Source organism: Pseudophryne corroboree, chromosome 3 (genome assembly GCF_028390025.1).
Source record: "Pseudophryne corroboree isolate aPseCor3 chromosome 3, aPseCor3.hap2, whole genome shotgun sequence".
NCBI classification, from domain to species: Eukaryota; Metazoa; Chordata; class Amphibia; order Anura; family Myobatrachidae; genus Pseudophryne; species Pseudophryne corroboree.
In genome coordinates, this window is record NC_086446.1 from 159,487,757 (window position 1) to 159,507,137 (window position 19,381).

The 19,381-nt window shown below is 46.9% G+C and overlaps 1 protein-coding gene across 1 annotated transcript in view; it reads left to right on the top strand.

Annotated features, from left to right (window-relative positions):
• Window positions 1-9,668: 9,668 nt before the first annotated feature.
• Window positions 9,669-19,381, top strand: part of CARNS1 (carnosine synthase 1) — a 96,050-nt gene continuing 86,337 nt past the window's right edge. Inside the window, exons 1-4 of the mRNA XM_063958522.1 lie at window positions 9,669-9,761; window positions 17,923-17,938; window positions 18,223-18,484; window positions 19,143-19,232. Coding sequence (XP_063814592.1) covers window positions 17,936-17,938; window positions 18,223-18,484; window positions 19,143-19,232 — 355 coding nt within the window. The 5' untranslated portion in view covers window positions 9,669-9,761; window positions 17,923-17,935. The remainder of the gene's footprint in view (window positions 9,762-17,922; window positions 17,939-18,222; window positions 18,485-19,142; window positions 19,233-19,381) is intronic.

Sequence of the window (19,381 nt, forward strand, 5' to 3'; positions counted from 1 at the left end):
CCTAAACGGGCTTTGGCTCGATATCCTCTCTCCGCCGCTGGTGGATTCTCACGTCACCCGTCTCGTGGTGTCGTCTACTCTGCTTGTCACCACTGTCACCTCACTGAAGGAACCGACAGATAAGCGTGTGGGGGGGATGCCTGAAATCTATATATTCTCAGGGGCCATTCATAGACCCACAATAGCTGCCTCTTGGGCCGCAAAGGTATTAAAGCATGGGTTCAGGCGTTAGACGAAGAGCTACCTGAGGATATTTCTGACAATGCCAGACAATACCTGTCTCACAAATGCACCGTCGCTTATTACATTCAGGAGGAGTCCTCTGAGGCGGGGATAATGGCAGCCAAAGCATCATCCACATCTGTCCTGGCTCGCCACATACTGTTGTTAAGGTTGTGGAAAGTGGATTTAGACTCCAAGAAGACCTTGGAGGTACTCCTTCACTGGGGACATTTTATTTGGAGAGGACCTAAATAAAATAGTGTCTGAATTAGCAGCTGCTAAGACTGCATTTCTTCCTCCTACTAATCCTTCTACACAGAAGGCGAAGACTACCACTTTTCGTTCCTTTCAACCTGCTTCAGCCTGCTTCAAAACAAGACAAGCCTGCTGCATGATGGGGCAGACTTCCCCCTGGGGGACCCCAGGGTGGGAGGCCAACTTCTACAGTTCGCCCAGGTCTGGTTAAAGACCACTTCAGATGCTTGGGTACTGGAAGTTGTCTCTCACAGGTATGCTGTCTCCTTCAAGAGACGTCCCCCTTACCATTTCTGCGCTAGGGTACTCCCTTCGGATCCGTTGAAGGCGCAGGCTCTACAAATGGTGGTAGGTTCCCTCCTGAGTACAGGAGTAGTTGTGCCCGTACCTCAGTCCCAGCGTGGCAGAGGCTATTATTCGACCCTGTTTCTAGTGCAGAAACCCAATGGGTCTTTTTGGCCTATACTCAACCTGAAATCACTGAACAAGTTTGTGATGGTAGCCAAGTTTCGTATGGAAATGTTGCGCTCAATCATGCTGGCTATGGAACCGGAGATTACATGTTATCCCTGGATAAACAGGATGCTTTTCTGCCTATTCCTATTGCCATATCACATCAGCAGTTCCTGTGGTTTGCTATTGGCAACGGTCACTACCAATTCCAGGCTCTGCTGTTTGGACTGACCACGGCTCCTCGGATCTTCACCAAGGTTATGGCCATCATGACGGCGCACCTCCATCGCCAGGTACTCAGAATCCTGCCATACTTGGATGACCTGCTGATTCTGGCGAGTTCCCACGATGTCCTCCTCAGTCATCTACAAGCCCACGGATGGCTGATCAATTGGAAAAAGTCCTCGCTGGTCCCAGCCCAGAGCATGGTGCACCTAGGGGTGCTTCTGGACACACACAGTCAGAGACTGTTCCTGTCTCCAGACAAGGTCCTGAAAATCCAGGACAGGATAAGACACTACATCCCTCATCCCAGAGTGTTGATACACTTGGCAATGCAAGTACTTGGCCTGATGGTGTTGGCGTTCAACATGGTGGAGTACACTCAGTTTCATTCCCGCCCGCTGCAACATTTAATTCTTGCCAAGTGGGACGGCCTGCCTCATCGGATCAGATCTCAAATGATCTTGTTAACTCCAGAGGTTCGTTTGTCGCTGATCTGGTGGCTCCAGGACCAGCAATTGAGCAGGGGCCGTCCCTTCTGGATCCCCGACTGGGTCCTCCTGACGACGGATGCCAGTCTGAGGGGATGGGGAGCAGTGGAGCAACACCCTTTTCAGGGTCCATGGACCAAGGAAGAATCACTCCTCCCAATAAACATCCTAGAGCTGAGGGCGGTGTTCAATGCCTTATCACTTGCCCTGCCCCTGGTACAGAACAGGCCGGTTCAGGTAGGGTCAGACAATGCCACGACAGTGGCATACATAAACCATCAAGGCGGCACTCAAAGCCACATGATTCCATTTGAACCTCTTGATTCAGTGCACCTTAAATGGCTCACAGCCAGGGCCCTGTTCTTGCTGGCTATTGCCTCTGCAAGACAGGTGTCAGCCTTAGAAGCTTTGTCCTGTCGTCCACCCTTTCATATCTTCCATCGGGGTAAGGCAATTCTACGACCTTGCCCAGGTTATTTGCCTAAGGTGGTGTCATAATTTCACCTTAACCAAGAGATTGTGGTTCTGGCCTTTAAGGGTCATTCTGACCTGATCGCTCGCTGCAGTTTATCGCAGCGCAGCGATCAGGTCATAACTGCACATGCGCCGACACTGCAGTGCGCCGGTGCATGGCTGACAGCCGATGGCTGTCGTTGCCTAGCGATCACCTCTGCCTGATTGACAGGCAGAGGCAGTCGCTGGGTAGAAGGGGGCGGCACGGCGGTGTTTGGCTGCCATTTTGTGGGCGCAGTCCGGCCAATGTAGGCGTGGCCAGACCGTGCGGGGGGCGGGCCACATCGGCTGCGTGACATCACACGCAACCGCTGCGAGCCGGGCAGCGATGAGTAACTCCTGGCCAACGCGCAAAAGCTGCGCTGGCCGGGAGCTACTCCTGAAGTACCAAAGCATCGCCGCTGTGCGATGCTTTTGTACTTCAGCGATTGGGCAGGGACTGACATGCGGGGTGGGCTAGCCCTGTGTTGGGCGTCCCCCCGCATGTCGGAATGACTACCGTTGTCTCTTTGGATTTGTCTCCCAAAGATCGTTCTTTGGATGTGGTTAGGGCTCTCCGTATCTATGTGGAGAGGACTGCCTCTATCAGGAGGTCAGATTCCCTTTTTGTTCTGTTTGGTTTTCACAAACGTGGCTGGCCTGCGAATAAGCAAACCTTGGCCAGATGGATTAGAATGGTGATTGCACCTGCCTATGCGCAGGCTGGACTCTTAGATCCTGCTGCAGTTAAAGCCCATTCTACTCGGTCTGTTGGACCTTCTTGGGCGGCCCAACATGGCGCGTCCCCAGAACAATTGTGCAAGGCAGCTACGTGGTCCTCAGTGAACACGTTCATTAGGTTCTATGCCTTTGATACTTCCGCCTCCCAGGATGCTTCCTTTGGACGCTAGGTTCTCTTATCCGCTAAGGCGCGTCCTCTCCCTTGAGGAACTGCTTTAGGACACCCCCGATTTTTCCCTGTGGAAACCAAGGTACTCTGCTGCAGAAAAGGAGAGTTATGGTAGACTAACCATTGTTAACTCTCTTTCTGTGAAGTACATTGGGTTCCACAGGGCGCCCACCATGACGCACCTAGCTTCTTTGGGATATATGGCATTAGCCGCTGGTACCCCTCTCCTGTCAGGAGAATGTGGTTCTATGTGACTAACATCTTCTCTCTTACCTGCTCCTGCATTGGACTGGTTAACGAAACTGAGCTCTCAGTGCCTGGAGGCGGGGTTATAGAGGAGGCCCCAATGCATCATGGGACAGACAAAGCTTTGCCTGATGGTGCCTCTGGATCAAGATCCCACTCTATACCCCGATGTTTCCCTGTGGAACCCAATGTACTTAGCAGAAAGAGAGTTAACAATGGTAAGTCTACCATAACTTTCCTTTTTATTGACAGTGTTACATTTTTCACAAACATGTGAGAAATAAAAAATCCATTCTATTCATGTCATGTTTCTTTAAAATCTTGTCTGTAGCACATTTTTGGTTAAATATATAGCAGCACCAAGACATGTTTTCTATCAGCATTTAAACATCATTACTAATAATGCAAATGGGTTGTCAGGGGGTTCAATGTGGAAAATTAATGTGAACCACTGATTTATGAGGGATAGGGTTAAATGATTAAATTGGGATAAGTGATTGTGTGGAATTATTATGAGAGGAGTTGATGTTCTGAGGTTATCCTGAAGGGTGATTGATGCTGGACCCTTTGCAGCAGTGCAGTGCTGAAGGTGTTGTGGCCATGCTATGTTGGAAGTTGTGGCTGTTCCTTTTTGGCAGGACCGACCCTAAGCAGACACAGATCCTGACACTTTGTACTTACTCGCCTGTCCCCTCTCTGCGTGAGATGCGGTTACAATTCCGATGGTCGGGATCCCGGCGCACAAGATACTGGTGCCAGAATCCCAACACATGATGGAATGTCGTCACAGCAATGAGCAATCCCAAAAGGAGCCTGGACACCAACACCAGAATCCCGATCTTCAAGACAGCAGGACGGGTAAGTACTACGCCGGGGATAGGTTTAGGTGACCCCAGTGAGACGTAGGTTTAGGCTGCGGGGAGGGTAGGGGGGTTAGGGTTAGGCAGCAGGGGGACGGACGGTTCGGTTTAGGGTGTGGGGAGGGAGGGGTTAGCCTGCATGGGGGGGTTGTGTTAGGCTGGATACCTAAAAGGGAGGGTTAGAGTCAAGACACCCGACATTTCATAACCAACACCTCTGCATACCTGTATTGATGAGATAAATGAATATGGTTACATATTGTGTACAAATTTACATGATAATAACTTACAAAATATAACACTTTTTATTGAACAATAATGGGCAATTACGGATGAGCACGGGGAAAGCTCCAGGTTTAACACCTGTAGCTATTCAATTATTTAGCCTTCCCTTCAGTGGCGGAACTAGCGAGCGGTGGCCCCAAGTGCGACAAAATGCTTTGGGCCCCCCCCCACCCCCCTCATCCCATCCAAGTCCACCCCCTCACCCCTGGAGAGGATTTGGTGAGGGGGACCTGCTCAGGGCCAGAGAAATGGATAACTAGCAACAGTGCCGTAACTAGACATTTTAGCACTGTGTGCAAGAAACGGCATCAGAGCCCCACTCCTGCATGCAAAACAGGGGCAGTGCGCGCAATGGGCGCGTGAAAAAATACATAGGGGCGTGGCTTTGTGGGGAAGGGGTGTGGCCACAAAATAATACCAATTCATAAAACGGTGCACAGTAGTCTCCATTATTCAAATTACGCCGCACAGTAGCACCACTACACCAGGTAGAGACCCTTTTACACCTTACGGCAGACAGATTTCCCTTTTTACACATTACGGCAGACAGTGTCCCCTTTTTACACATAACGGCACACAGCATCCCCCTTTTTACACATTACGGCAGACAGCATCCTCCTTTTTACACAACGTCAGACAGCGTCCCCTTATTACACATAGCGGCAGGCAGATTCCCCCTTTTTACACATTACGGCAGACAGCGTCCCCCTTTTTTACACATTACGGCAGACAGCGTCCCCCTTTTTGCACATTAATGCAGACAGAAAGCAAGAAAGAAAGCATGAAAGAAAGAAAGCAAGAAAGCAAGAAAGAAAAGAAAGAAAAGAAAGAAAAGAAAAAAAAGAAAGAAAGAAAGAATTATACTTACTGTCTCCGCTGGCTCAGGCTCCTCGGTGCAGCTTCTGGCAGAGATCCCGATTCCCAGGCAGGAGAGAAGGAGGAGGAGGGAGCCGCAGCAGCGCTGTGTTATTGGTGGAGGTGCTGCTGCTGCTGTCTCAGTCCTTCACCATAGGCTGTTCTCTGCCGCTGTGAATGTTGGGATGCGCTTCACAGCGTTGGAAGACAGTCTATAGTGAAACAGAGCTGCAGCAGCAGCAGCGCCTCAACCTATAACACAGCGCTGCTGCGGCTACCTCCTCCACCTCCCTCCTCCTCCTTCCCCCCGTGTCCGCAGCGCTCCTCTCCGGGCGGCTGTGTGCTGCGGCCAGCGGTTGCCCGCAGCACACAGTGGCATGTAATGAGTCAGTTTGACTCATTACATGCTTTGGGCCCTTGGACAGTGGCGGGCCCCAGTGCAACGCACTGGTTGCACTGGCGGTAGTTCCGCCTCTGCTTCCCCCGCATGGTAAAGCCTGATCCCATGTAAAATACAAAATCTAATGGGTTTCCCCACATACTAAGTACCAGAGGTGCATTTTTACACTGACTTTTTCGCAAAGCTCCTGAGGCAGCAAGGAAAAATGCACCTTCTATTAATTAACACATGGGGGTAAATTTACTAAAATGGGAGTTCTATTTAAGATGGGATGTTGGTTGCTATTGGCAACATCCTATCTTAAATAGAACTCCCATCTTAGTAAATTTACCCCACGGGGTATTGGCTGCTAATTGAATTTGTCAACGACGACAATTAGCTGCAGGGTTGGGTATGCGCCTAAATCTGCTGTTGTGATGGGAGGGCTTTTTTCTTCGCCGTCCAACCCAAAATATTGTCAGTTGTCATGAACTATTCCAGAGGTTCTCAAATGCAGTCCTCAAGGCACCCTAACAGTTCAGGTTTTAGCTGGGGAGTTTTAAGAGAGGAGGGGACCCTCGTGCAGCCTCCGTTGCTGGCCCCCTCCTCTCTGGCAGCAGTAGACTCTGGCCTAATGCCAGAGTCTACAACGCATGCGCAGGTCGCCCGCAACTTGTTCCCGGGGACATCACCAGTACGCATGAACAAAACACTCGGAAAATGCAACGGCTGCTCTTTTCTGAGTGATGTGTGCCCTCACAGCAGGGCTGCCGTCGCGGGCCTCAGGAGGGGTAAGTATAATATATGGGAGTGGGCTCCCCTGGGCCCATGGGCCAGTGTGCACCGCACACACTGCACCCATTATAGAAACACCTATGGGTTTTAGGTATATCCATGGCTCAGCACAGATGGTTAAATCAAATTGACTGAGGTACTAATTAAGTCACCTGTGGCCAAGCATGGATAAACTAAAAAATTGCCTTGAGGACCACGTTTGAGAACCTCTGGACTAGTCAAAAAATACATTGCCTTTAAAAAATAAATAAAAATCATTGGCTGCACACCCTGATAACTGTGCTTTGCTTGCCTATGTGGCTTTAGTGCACTGAGATAACAACAAGGTGTAGCATGGTACAGGGTGTGTGTATAGCACACATAGAAGGTGGTGCAAAGAATGACTGCAGTCATTACAGAGATAAGAAAGCCACGAGAAATGCATTGCATAATGAATTTGTCAAGGTGTATAAAGAATACTAATAGGATTCTATGGAAGAGAGAAAAATATAGAGAAAGAGAGTTGTAAAAATAACAAAGGGGAGATAGAGAATAAAGAAATATAGAGAGGAGCATGGAAAGATAAGAGAGAGTATGAAGGATGGAAAGATAGGGAGAGAGAGACATGGAAAATTAGTAGGGGGGAGAAAGATAGATGGAAAAGATAGGTGGGAGTGTGAGAGAAAGAGTAGGATAGCAAGGGGGGGTAGAGAGAAATAAAGTAAGGAAAGAGAGAGAGAGAGAGAGAGAGAGAGAAGGATGGAAAGATTGGAGGGCAAAGGGATGCAGTGCAGGTAGGCGCCAGGTGGGAGAAGCGCTGTACCTGCTCTGCATCCCTATGCTGAGCTGCTGCTGATGTCTCTGCTACTGCTACCGGCTGCTACTGTCACACTCCATGCAGCGGCGCCAGCAGCACAAAGCACCCTCCTCTCCCCCTCGGTGCTGGCAGCGCAAAGAATCCTCATCTCCCCCTCCCTTACCCTGTGTGACAATGAAGTGGCCTGACGGGATCCAAAGGTGGCGGAGCTAGATGGGGTTAAGGGGCGGAGCTAGACGGGACCAAGCTGCAGCAGGAGGATGGGCTGCTACAGCTCCGGCCAATCAGCTGCCAGACTTCCTTAGGTAAGTGTCTGGAAAGACAGTGTGTGTGTGTGTGTGTGTGTGTGTGTGTGTGTGTGTGTGTGTGTGTGTGTGTGTGTACTGTATATATGTGTGACTGTGTATGTGTGTAATGTATGTACAGTATGTATGTGTGTATATGTAGTGTGTGTATCTATGCGTGACTGCGGCATAATGTGTGTAAGCGGCACTGGTACAGGGAGCGTTACGTGTGTAAGCGGCACTGCTACAGGGGGCGTTACATGTCTGAGCGTCACTGGTACAGGGGGCGTTACATGTGTAAGCGGAACTGGTACAGGGGGTGTTACGTGTGTAAGCAGCACTGGTGCAGGGGGCGTTACGTGTGTAAGCAGCACTGGTGCAGGGGGCGTTACGTGTTTAAGCATCACTGGTACAGGTGGCGTTACGTGTGTAAGCGGCACTGCTACAGGGGGCGTTACCTATCTAATCGGCACTGGTACAGGGGGCGTTACGTGTTTCAGCGGCACTGGTACAGGGGGGCGTTATGTGTGTAAGCGGCACTGGTACAGGGGGCGTTATGTGTGTAAGCGGCACTGGTACAGGGGGCGTTACGTGTGTAAGCAGCACAGATACAGGGGGTGTTACTTGTGTAAGCGCCCATGGTACAGGGGGTGTTATGTGTGTAAGCGGCATTGCTACAGGGGGCGCTATGTGTGTAAGCAGCACTGGTACAGGGGGTGTTACCTATCTAAGTGACACTGGTACAGGGGGCGTTGCATGCCTAAGCAGCACTGCTACAGGCGGTGTTACGTGTGTAAGCATCACTACTATAGGGGGGCGCAATGTGTGTAAGCGTCCCAACTACAGGGGGTGTTACATGGGGATACGGTCATTAGGTCGACACCACTTAGGTCGACAGTCATTAGGTCGACCACTATTGATCGACAGGGTCACTAGGTCAACATGGACTAGGTCGACCTAATGACTGTCGACCTAATGACCCATACCCATTACGTGTGTAAGCGTCACTACTACAGGGGGTATTATGTGCGCTGTCCCTTTGTGAAGTATGGGAGGACGCAAATTTATAGTTTGCAGGGGGGCGCCGAACACCCTAGCACCGGCCCTGGGGGGAGTGATGGATGGAGAGATGAGAGAGTTCGAGGGATGAAAAGACAGAGGGGGGAGAAAGAGAGAGAGAGAGAGAGAGAGAGAGAGAGATGAAAAGATTTGAGGGAAGAGAGATAGATGGAAAGATAAGTGGGAGGGAGGGAGAGAGAGTAGGATGGAAAGATAGGAAGGGGAATAGAGAAAGAATAAAGTATAGAAGGAAAGATAGTGTGAAGGATGAAAAGATAGAAGATAGAGAGTGAATGATGGAAAGAGAGGAGAGCGAGAAAGAGGTGGAAAGACAGGCGGAGAAAGAGTAGGATGGAAAGATAGGTGGGAGGGAGAGAGTGAGAGAGACAGTGTGAAGGATGGAAAGATAGGAGAGAGAGAGATGGAAAGATAAGAAGGGGAGAGAGAGATTGCTGGAAAGATAGATGGGAGGGAGAGAGACAGAGAGCAGGATGGAAAGATGGATGGGACAGAAAGAAAGAAAGAAAGAAAGAAAGAAAGAAAGAAAGAAAGAAAGAAAGAAAGAAAGAAAGAAAGAAAGAAAGAAAGAAAGAAAGAAAGAAAAAGAAAGAAAAAGAAAGAAAGAAAGAAAGAAAGAAAAAGTAGGAATAGGAGAAAAGGGAGAGAACACATTAAAAGAGAAAAGAAAGACAAATCATGAGAGAAACAATAACAAAAATCAAAGAGGACGAAACTGAAAAATAAAAAAACACAGAATATGAGGACAGAGAGAGAATACTACTACTAGTAGTAGTACTGCAGTGAGTGAGTACATGAATGGTGGCTTGTTCAGTAGCTAGCAGCTGAGGGTCTGCATTTAGTACAGGAATAGCAGAGATGGAGCAGGGCACAGCTCTGCGTGTAATGGAATAAGTTCCCAATATCACAGCAGCAGTACTATATGATTGATAGGCACTGCTGTGCCACTGACCCGCTGATATGGCCCTGGCTGAGTGACAGCTGGGAGCAGCTCAAGTAAAGCCTAACAAGGAGGGGGCAGGCGGGGGAGAGCAGGATTTAAAGAGACGTTCTAATCCTCTGGAGCTCTTTCCCTGTGCCTCTCTGTCTGCTGAGGTCTCCCTTTACCTGTCGTTGCTTCTGTGTGAGGACACTTAGAGGTGAGAATTTATCTTAATGTAGATATACAGTAACAAGGCACCCCAAGCTCTGATGGAATGCCGTAGAATGAATGTATGTGCAGGAACTTTCCTCTATTTTAACTTTTTCTTTATCTTTATATACATGTTATGTGTTTGTATTTCTTTCCTTTGCTATGTATTTACCAATCTGTAACCTGTTGCTTTGTAACATCATTGCACTTTTACATTTTCTTTAAAGATCTGGATATCAGCTACTGTAAATTTGGCATCCAGTATTCAGTTACTGTGGGGGCCTTATAAGGGAAAGGAAGATACCGCATGTACAGTAGTATGTGAATTTTGATGGAGAAATGCATAATGTGTCCTACTAGGACCACAGTGACGTGCGGCAGCCATTCTGGTGATTAGTCCTGCATGTGGCAGAAGGTCATACAGAAGAAATGGGTACAGGCAGAGACATTCCCACCATAACCTCATAGACAAGGGAGGAATATGTGTGACCTACTGTATGAACTGTACTGCACAGTTTATTAATAAAATGCAGATTTGTAGGTGGTAAAGGCTGATCAACTTTACTCATTTACACTATATTGCACACATTTCAATAGGCATCACCAGCAACCTGACAACCAGTGGCTAATCCCCTGAGGAAAATAACATTATTTATATTGCACCCATATAGTTCTATACAAAGAATATTTAGTCATTCACATACTACAAGTTCCTGTTCCAATGAAGTTTACAATCTTTATTCCCTATAACACAGACGTTAGTAAGAATCAATCCCAGTAACACACCGCTACGAGACAGCAATTCTATCCACTGTGCCACTGTGAACTTGTCACCTTACTGGGCACGGTTCTTGTGTTTGAGTCAATTTAGGTTCTAACTGTGTACATAATATAGCAGAATATTGTGGATTTACTGTTCAAATATAACTTACAATTAGGTAACCTGGCTATTGATTGAATTGGCCCAAGATTGTATGCCTGTTGAAGGGAGGTTAAATTGTAAACGCCACTTGAGGAGGTGCTAATGTGAATAAATAAATGCACTCTGATTCTGTATAATATGTTGGTGCTATATATATATAAACGGATAACAATAATCGCTCTATGGCATCTAAGTGTCCTAGATTTCCAAACAATTTATGAATATCTAATTGTTCAACATCATAAACAATTTAAGAGTAGCAAATCCGGTACAGGGGCTAGTCCCATTAATACTGTTAATCTAGAGTCCAGCAAAATATGATTATCAATATTCTAATTTAATGATTTCCAATGGCAAATGTGTGTGTGTGTGTGTGTGTGTGTGTGTGTGTGTGTGTGTGTGTGTGTGTGTGTGTATATATATATATATATATAATTACTAATTTATTTATTATTATTATTATTTAGAAATTGGCAACATGGGTGCTCAGCACTGTCTAGTCAGTTACCTGATATAAACAATAACATACAATGACAAGAAACAGAAGTATAGGACCCTGCCTAAGTGGTTAATATGTGGGGATAACAATTGATATGTAATGGAACGGGATGCATTCAATATCCTGACCACCGAGATACTGACACCTGTTTTCCCTCTTGGGGTGTCCACGACACCCCTGGAGGGAGAATAACACTGCACTGTGCCCTTTTGCGCTCGCCCCGCTGCTGGCATTCCGGCATTCAGCAATCAGGACTCTGACCACTAGGATGACGGGCGCCAGTATATCCATACCAATCCCAGTGGAACAAACCATTTATTTTATTTATTGTGGGGATATAGTACGTGTTCATGGATACAGCAATTGTGCTACAGTAGTTTTCAGCTCATGGCAATTGGGGATAGTTATAAAAATACTGAACTGTCTTGGAAAACTCAATGGGGCCAGTTCAGAGTTGAATGGGAATAGTTGCCTGGCCAGATCTCTCCAGAGTCCCTATTCAGTGGCTGCATTCAGAGGGTCTGCGCACGCGCATAGAAACATAGAATTTGACAGCAGATAAGAACCACTTGGCCCATCTAGTCTGCCCTTTTTTTATCCTATTTTTACCTCAATCCTGTTTGATCCTTATTTCTTTGTAAGGATATCCTTATGTCTATCCCATGCATATTTAAATTGCTCTACTGTCTAGCGTCTACCACCCCTGATGGGAGGCTATTCCACTTGTCCACTACCCTTTCTGTGAAGTAATTTTTCCTCAAATTTCCCCTGACTTCTCCCTCCCTTCAGCCCACCCCAGACGGGAGTCCCGGGGCGGTGATGCAGCATGGGGGAGGGGCAAGGAAATGCAGGTGTTTTCGGGGGGGGGGCTGAAGACGTTTCCTGCGAGAGGAAACATGGGCCGGATCGCCTACACATGCAGCATGGCTGAGTAGGCAGCCATCTACCTCCAGCATGTGAGTAGTATGGTCGCAGATTTTGCTGCAATAGCAAAATCTGCGACCAACTCTGAATAACCCCATAAGTGCGTTATTAAGAGTTGATTGATGATTTTGTTAAATTAGCAAAAACTGCGCTCGTTCTGCTCACATGCTGGGTTTCCATTTGCAGGAAACAGGCAACATCATTGGCCAGCCACAAAAACAGCCATGACACCTGCATTTCCTGTTCTCCTCCTACCAACGCAGCGCCACCTCTCCAGGACACCTGTCGCTAGACATTCACTATGCGATCACATCCTTCCGATCGCATAGTGAAGGGTCGCACACTACAGCTGCAGCGGCTGCGTCCCACTCTCAATAAGTCCCTAAATACAGATATTTGAGTCTGCACTGCCCATATGCTTAGTTTCACCATTATCCACCATTATCCAAGGCTTCTCCTTGGTCGAAGAGATCTGTCTGAAAACAGATGTATGCTTGAATATGCATGACTCTGTATAAACCAAAATTCTGTTTGCATGCCTTCATATGCCCTCGATAAACTTAGCCTATGTGTGTGAACACCTTGTTTCCACCCAGTTACACCCATTCAGCCATTTGTGGAGATGTGACAGAGATGCATGTGACATTGAATCATGGGCAGTTGTCTATGCTTGGATCCAGAACTTGCGCAGTATAACAAACACACAAGGTCTATTATCAAAACAGAGTGATTTTTCACTGTACATCGCTAACAGCATGTCCTGGTTCCAGGGCCGGATTAAGCCTTGGGGGTGCCTGGGGCACTTAAGACAAAGGGGGGCCCCAGTGGAAGGTGGGCAGGGGCTGGCTGGGCAGGGGGGCAGGGTGCCATCTGCCCCGCGGGCTAGTGCAGTTTAAGTGTTCCAGGGCCACCTGACTGCAGATTCCCTGTGAAAAGCTGGGCCACGTGTTAGAGTCTGCCCCCCAGGCTGAAAGTTGCCAGCCAGCCCCTGAAGGTGGGAGATATATATTAGATTGCCCCCCAGGCTGAAAGTTGCAAGCCAGCCCCTGAAGGTGGGAGATGTATATTAGATTGTGCATACCTCCCAACATGTTCCATTTCAGGAGGGACAGAATGCTCTCTACCTGGACTTCCCACTTAATATATGATTGGCGTCACCTGTGTTGAACTATTTCATTGATAAGAAAGGTGTTTCAACACAGGTGTTTGCAATCATACATTAAGAAGGAAGTCCAGGAAGAGAGCATTTTGTCCCTCCTGGAATGGGTCATGGTGGGAGGTATAGATTGTGTATATTACATTTAATCCAATGGTGTATATTAGTTTTAAACTAATAGTTTAATAATGTCTGGGTACTGTTTATAGCTCCACCTAATTGAAAGACAACTATTTTATAACATTTTCTTGTAGTGGAACAAAGACTACTTAAACAACCTTAAAATACACATAGAAAAATAAAATAATTTATCTTGTCACATGCAAGAATAGCATCAGCCTCTGTACTACTTACACACTCGGACAGGACTCAGGAGGACTCTCTGTGTGTGTCTCTAGCTCTAGATCCAAATGGTTTACTTGCCTAAAAGTTTACACAAGACTCAGACACCCAGGTGGGGAGGAGAAGCTGGGATCCCTGTGTCACTTACAGCTCTCCCTATCCTCCTATCTCTCCTCTGGTCAGATAGCTCTGTTGGTAGCTCATGAAACATGATATTCCTGTGTCTCTGACTGCACTGCATACTGTCCTGCTCGCATTCTGGCTCTCCCATTAAGAGGGAAAGCTAGTGATATCAGTGTGCTTTGGCCAAGGGGGCCCCTGACACAGGGGTGCCCGGGGTACAGTATACCCTACATCCCCACCTTAATCTGGCTATGGCTGGTTCAAATCATTATACATTACACCAAGAAGTATCCATAGTGCTACACCACACTGACTGAATGTACAACACTTAAAAAGGGGATGTAGTCTGTTTCACCCCCAATAAACAATTGCATACTGTACAGTACATATACGCTAAAGCAAGGAATAGTGCTGCAATATTGCTTATCTAGTTAGAAAGTTAAATATTAAATAGTTCAATAAGGTTCCAAGTTAACAGTTTAGCCAAAGTGTTGAATTCTACACATGGATTTGCTGTGACCTCTTTATACTGTATGGTTTCCTAGAATAACAGAAAAAAATAAATTCTTGAGCTACAGTATTGCCTACTGTATATCTTTACCAACGGTTCATTCCAGACAGTGAAGTTATAAACCCTGATATACAGAACGCTATGATCATGAGGATGTCTGTGGACATATAGGAAGGGTTGCTGGCTCACAGTGAGTTAAAATTGTAATACAGCAAGCAATAGAGTGTCTTTATAAGCACTGTTATTGTTAATACACTATACAAGGTGTTCTACTGCTGCGACTGGACGGATAACACATTCATAGAGGATGGAGGTTATATAACATTTGCCCCAACAGAACAGAACAGTCCTGATTTGAGGGTTCTGTCCCTACTTCTCAAACAGGACTGGCCTTGAGGTTTTGGAGATATGTCCAGTTCCCTGGGACTTGTCATGCCATGTTGGTCACAGTGTTAAGATATCTTAGGGAACAGGATGGGGGTGATTATAAATGTCAAAACAGGTGGGCAAGCCACTGTCATGCATGATGATGGTCTGTGATGTCCAGGGCTTAAAGTGGTCCCGGAGAGGTGGGGGAACTCACCTCCGCCATGACCCCCTCCTGCTTAGTGCGCGCCGAAGGCGCGCGCGCCACAGAAAGGGGTGTGGCCTCACAATGAAGGGGCGTGGCCACACAAAAGTACCCCAATTCAAAATAATGTCTCACAGTAGCACAATTTTATTCACATTGCCCGTCCCACATACTAGTGCCCTTTACACACACAATGCCCACAATATCAGAGCCACTTACACACAACCGCTGGCAAGTATCCCCCCACACAGAACATTCCCTTCACTTTTTAGAAACAGGGGCCTCATGCGATAAGTGTAGCAATAATGTGTCTAATAATTAGATATATTTTGCATAAGTGCATATCCTATATGTTTTAGGACACTGCAGCTTCCATGGGCCTGGGTGCAATGAGGTGGGAGGTGGCAGCTGGCTCTCTCTCTGATGCCACTGAAGTACTTACTCAGATAGGGAGGCTTGAGAGCAAGCCAACCAGCTCTCTCCCTTCTCCGCACCCTTTACCCACTTCTGCCAGACCCTGTAGCTCCATCTCTTTCCCGAAGGTGGAAAAGGATTTCTCCCCTCCTGGAGTCACCTTGGGAGTTTTGAACAACTAAGTGTCCAAACAGACAGTCACTAGTGTCACTGTAGCGGACTTTGGTTGTCAAGAGGAGAAATGTGGAAGTAAGCCATGCAGGGTGACCGTGAGAGGCTCCCACTGAATGCAGCATCCACCCATGCGCTGTCAGCCTGCACCCACCAGATAACACCGATATCTGCCCCAATCCCACACGACTGTGCAGTGTCTATGAACAGCCGAGCAGAGCTCTAGTCATTGCTGCGGGCATACAGAGCCCGGAGTCACTTGGCAACCTATTGGCAAAATGAAGGGACCTGAATGAGGAAATTGACAGTAGCAGGGAGGTTGTGTGCTTGTCACATGGTAACAGACAAAGATGCGGGGTACCTGAAGGCTGGGACACCTGAAGGCTGCTGCGTTAATCCGCCGTCTGGCTGTTGGGTCACTAGCCGCAATTTGCTCGCAGCTGGCGCCACAAAAATGCTGCCGCTGTCTCTCCATTGCCGGTCCATGAGCTGCCCGGCGTCAAATCCTCGCCCCTGTCATTGCTGTTCCTCAGTCCAGCAGCACTCTCCTCAGTGTGGCTGTGTGCTTCAGTGGCTGTGGGCTGGAGCATCAGGTCCCCGGCTGCGGTGTAAAGCTAGCAGCAGCCACCAGACAGTCCTGGCTCACGGACCGGCTGCTATTGCAAAGCAGCGAGGCCGCACTTTGAATCTGGCACCAATTGTGCGCCATTCACTGCTCCCGGACCGCCAGCTAATGAGAAGCTGCCACATGGCAGCTTCACATTGGCTGGCGGTCCGCGAGCCGTGATTGGTTCACGCCAGATTTTAAAAAAGCCGCCCCTTTTTTTGATTGGTGCTGCAGCCGGTCTGCGAGCCGGGATTGGCTGGCGGCCGCTGCCACCTTTGCAATGCAGCAGGGACCGGATGCTGTGGCCGGGCGGAGGCGGAACTAGTTCCGCCTGCAATTAGAGGTGACGGAACGCAGTTCCGCCCCGTTCCGCCCCACTTTAACCACTGGTGATGCCCATATCTATCTTGTCTCTCTTGTCCAAAAAGAGCAGCAGTGGAATGACCATTGACAGGTTAATCATCTTGGACAATTGTTTTTAACCATTGGTGGGAAACTATCAGTGGTTAAAACCAACCATGGTTCGGGTCCGCACTTACGCAAAGGAACAGGAAGCACTGCCAAACATGTGCAGTACTTAGAGGCAAAGCGATGATAAAACTATTAACTATCGATGGTAAAGAACCGATGATTGATGGCATCCCTAAGCAGCAGCGGATGGGTACAATGCCACACCTGACGTGGTGTGCACTGCATTTAAGGAAATTTCAGAGGAAGGGAACATGTGTCATGGTGGTAGTGCTGGGCACACTACCGTGACACATGACCAGGTCCCAGTGATGCATGGTCACACCTCCTTCTCATGTGCGTGCTTATCCCGCTCCAGCTGCTACAAAAGTTGGGAGGTACAATATGGACTTCAACGCTAATACCAAATTTGTAATTAATAATCAGATTTTTTGAAATATTGCAGAAGTTCCTAATATCCTTATTTGAAACTAAATGTTTTCTCGATTACTTTAGTGTTGCATGTGCCAGTTTGAAATAAGGCACCATGAATGATATCCACAACTCTCCAGACTCTTGCTTTACCAAGGGAAAGATTATCCATCTGCAAATATCAAAACGATTGCTGTGGTCTATAGCAGTAGTCAATGTTTTTGTATTTGATGCCAGACGTTACAAAAAATATAGGTACTAAAAATGTTAGTGCCTTCCCTGTTCTTCCTTTTTTAAAGGTAATATACCCATTTTAGATTGATCATTTGTAGTCTGGACACATAGACATGCTTCAGACTTTCTACTGTGAGCAGGACTGTAGCAGAATTCACTCCCCAGAGGTCCAGGCTTAACAGAGTATGAAGGCCACGCTTAGGTTCTCCGGGTTTGGAGAGGGTCTAGTGCGCCAAAAAGGTCTCCTCTGTGTGGCAGGGAGGTGGAGCACAGTGGGCATAGTATTAGAATGAGACAGAAACTCCGCAGGTACTTCTCAAAACTTCACCAGCTGCCACTTTGTGGCACTAGTGCCAAGGACTGCTCTCTAGAATTGCTTTGTTCATTTTTCAGTATATATGTGAATAGAGTACACTCTATTATCATACAGGCTCTGATTCTGAGTTAAAGCATCTGTTGCTGCTTTTCTTTATGACTGCTGTCTACTTCATTACGGAAGCTGGCATATTATTCACCCACTGTAACCCACAGTAACTCCCGGTTACTGCCCAGAAATGCCCATTTCATGGAATATGTGGTCAGATCAATCTGTACACACTAGTGAGCTCTGTCTATTTGCATATGCCTGATCCTGTGCATGTGCATTTGCCAGTTTATTACTTTGGCGCATGCGCAGTATGCTGTGAACCTCATTTCCCCTTGCATCTGGCTCAGAATCAGACCTACAGTTTATTGTAACCACAGTGGGACGTGACTTGTATAGAAACTGATTAAAGCGACAGTACTGTAACTGCCAACTTTTGTTTGCATTTCAGGAGGAGAAGAGCGATGGTAAGTACAATATAATTGCTTAATCACCCTATGGCTGCCTTGCTTTGCCCATTTCTTTCTCACACTTGTCAGTTTGTGTTTGGCTCTTTATAGCTGTTGTCTGTCTCTTAAGCTGATTAGCTGTTAGTGTTTCTTTGTCATTATCCTAAACATAAGTGCATCTTAGAAAGATATCAAGAGGGCCTATCCTACGTGAGTTATGGTTCTGCTTATCTGATCATAACATGTCCTATTTTTATTTGATTCCACTTTGGCGTATCACCCTCCCCCTTGTTCTCCTTCAGCTATCCCTTGACCAGCTCATATTGGATCATCCTATGTACTCCAAAGATGGAGAAAAAAATGAGGTGTGCATACCTGGCATTGCCTCAAATGGTCTTCCATGGGGAAGAGGTCCATCCACAGAGATAACGCAAGGAATGAAGAATGGGGTTGATGAATGGCAGCACCACCCAAATATCACTGAGAGCTACGAGGACCTGCAGAAAATTCTGATTAATGCAGGACTTCCTGAGACAGAAGACAGGAGCAATGAACCCCGCACAGGTATATGACAAACACACTGCTCAAAAGACATGTTTTTTTTTATTTTGGCTGATTATGCCAAATGTTGATAAAAAGGTACAGACACTTCCTGTCTGTTGAGCATTGTTGATACTTCAAGGCAATCCTCCAATAAAATGTACAGTATACTTCTAGATTTTCTGGTCATACCAACCATTACCATTGGACACTGATGTACATAGAAACATAAGGGGGAGGAAGGAGTGTTCAATCTGCTTGGGAGGGATCAGATGATTACTCTTTGGCTAGGCTTTCTCCATAGGGTAAACTGGCTAACACCATCTTCAGATGGCATTAATAAGTTCTTATATTATTAAATAGACCCATTTTGCTGTTCCCATAGAGAATTATGAGGACAGAAGTACTTTAGTGAATATCTGTGATATCTCCAGCGTGAGCATTAATAAATAGGTAATTTACGTATTTTCCTATAATACCATGACAACATCTGTATTTAACTTACTACTTATTTATAAATATACCCAAAAGTCATTATTAAACTTCAGCTGAGCTTGTTGTCATTTAATAGCATCAATCTGAATGTGATCACTGAAAATATACATGGATAAAGAAACCACCTTTATGTTTTTATGTTCTTAACCAATTGAAAACACAAATGTATTTTTCTGCTCTCATCCAGGTCATACCATGGATACCACCACAATTTGTGTCCTTGGGGCTCCCAGCCTTTCCATATCCATCCTTCTGGAGGGTGCTAGACAGTGTCCTGGTAAGATGCTGACTTAGTGAGAACCTGTCAGGACAGGGAAAGAGGCCATGATGTGGAAGTTTAAACCATGCATGGTAGCGTCTAGAAAAACTGTATGTTGGAGAGAACGTGCATCTGTAACAGGAAGGGTCAATGGGTAAATGTTGTAG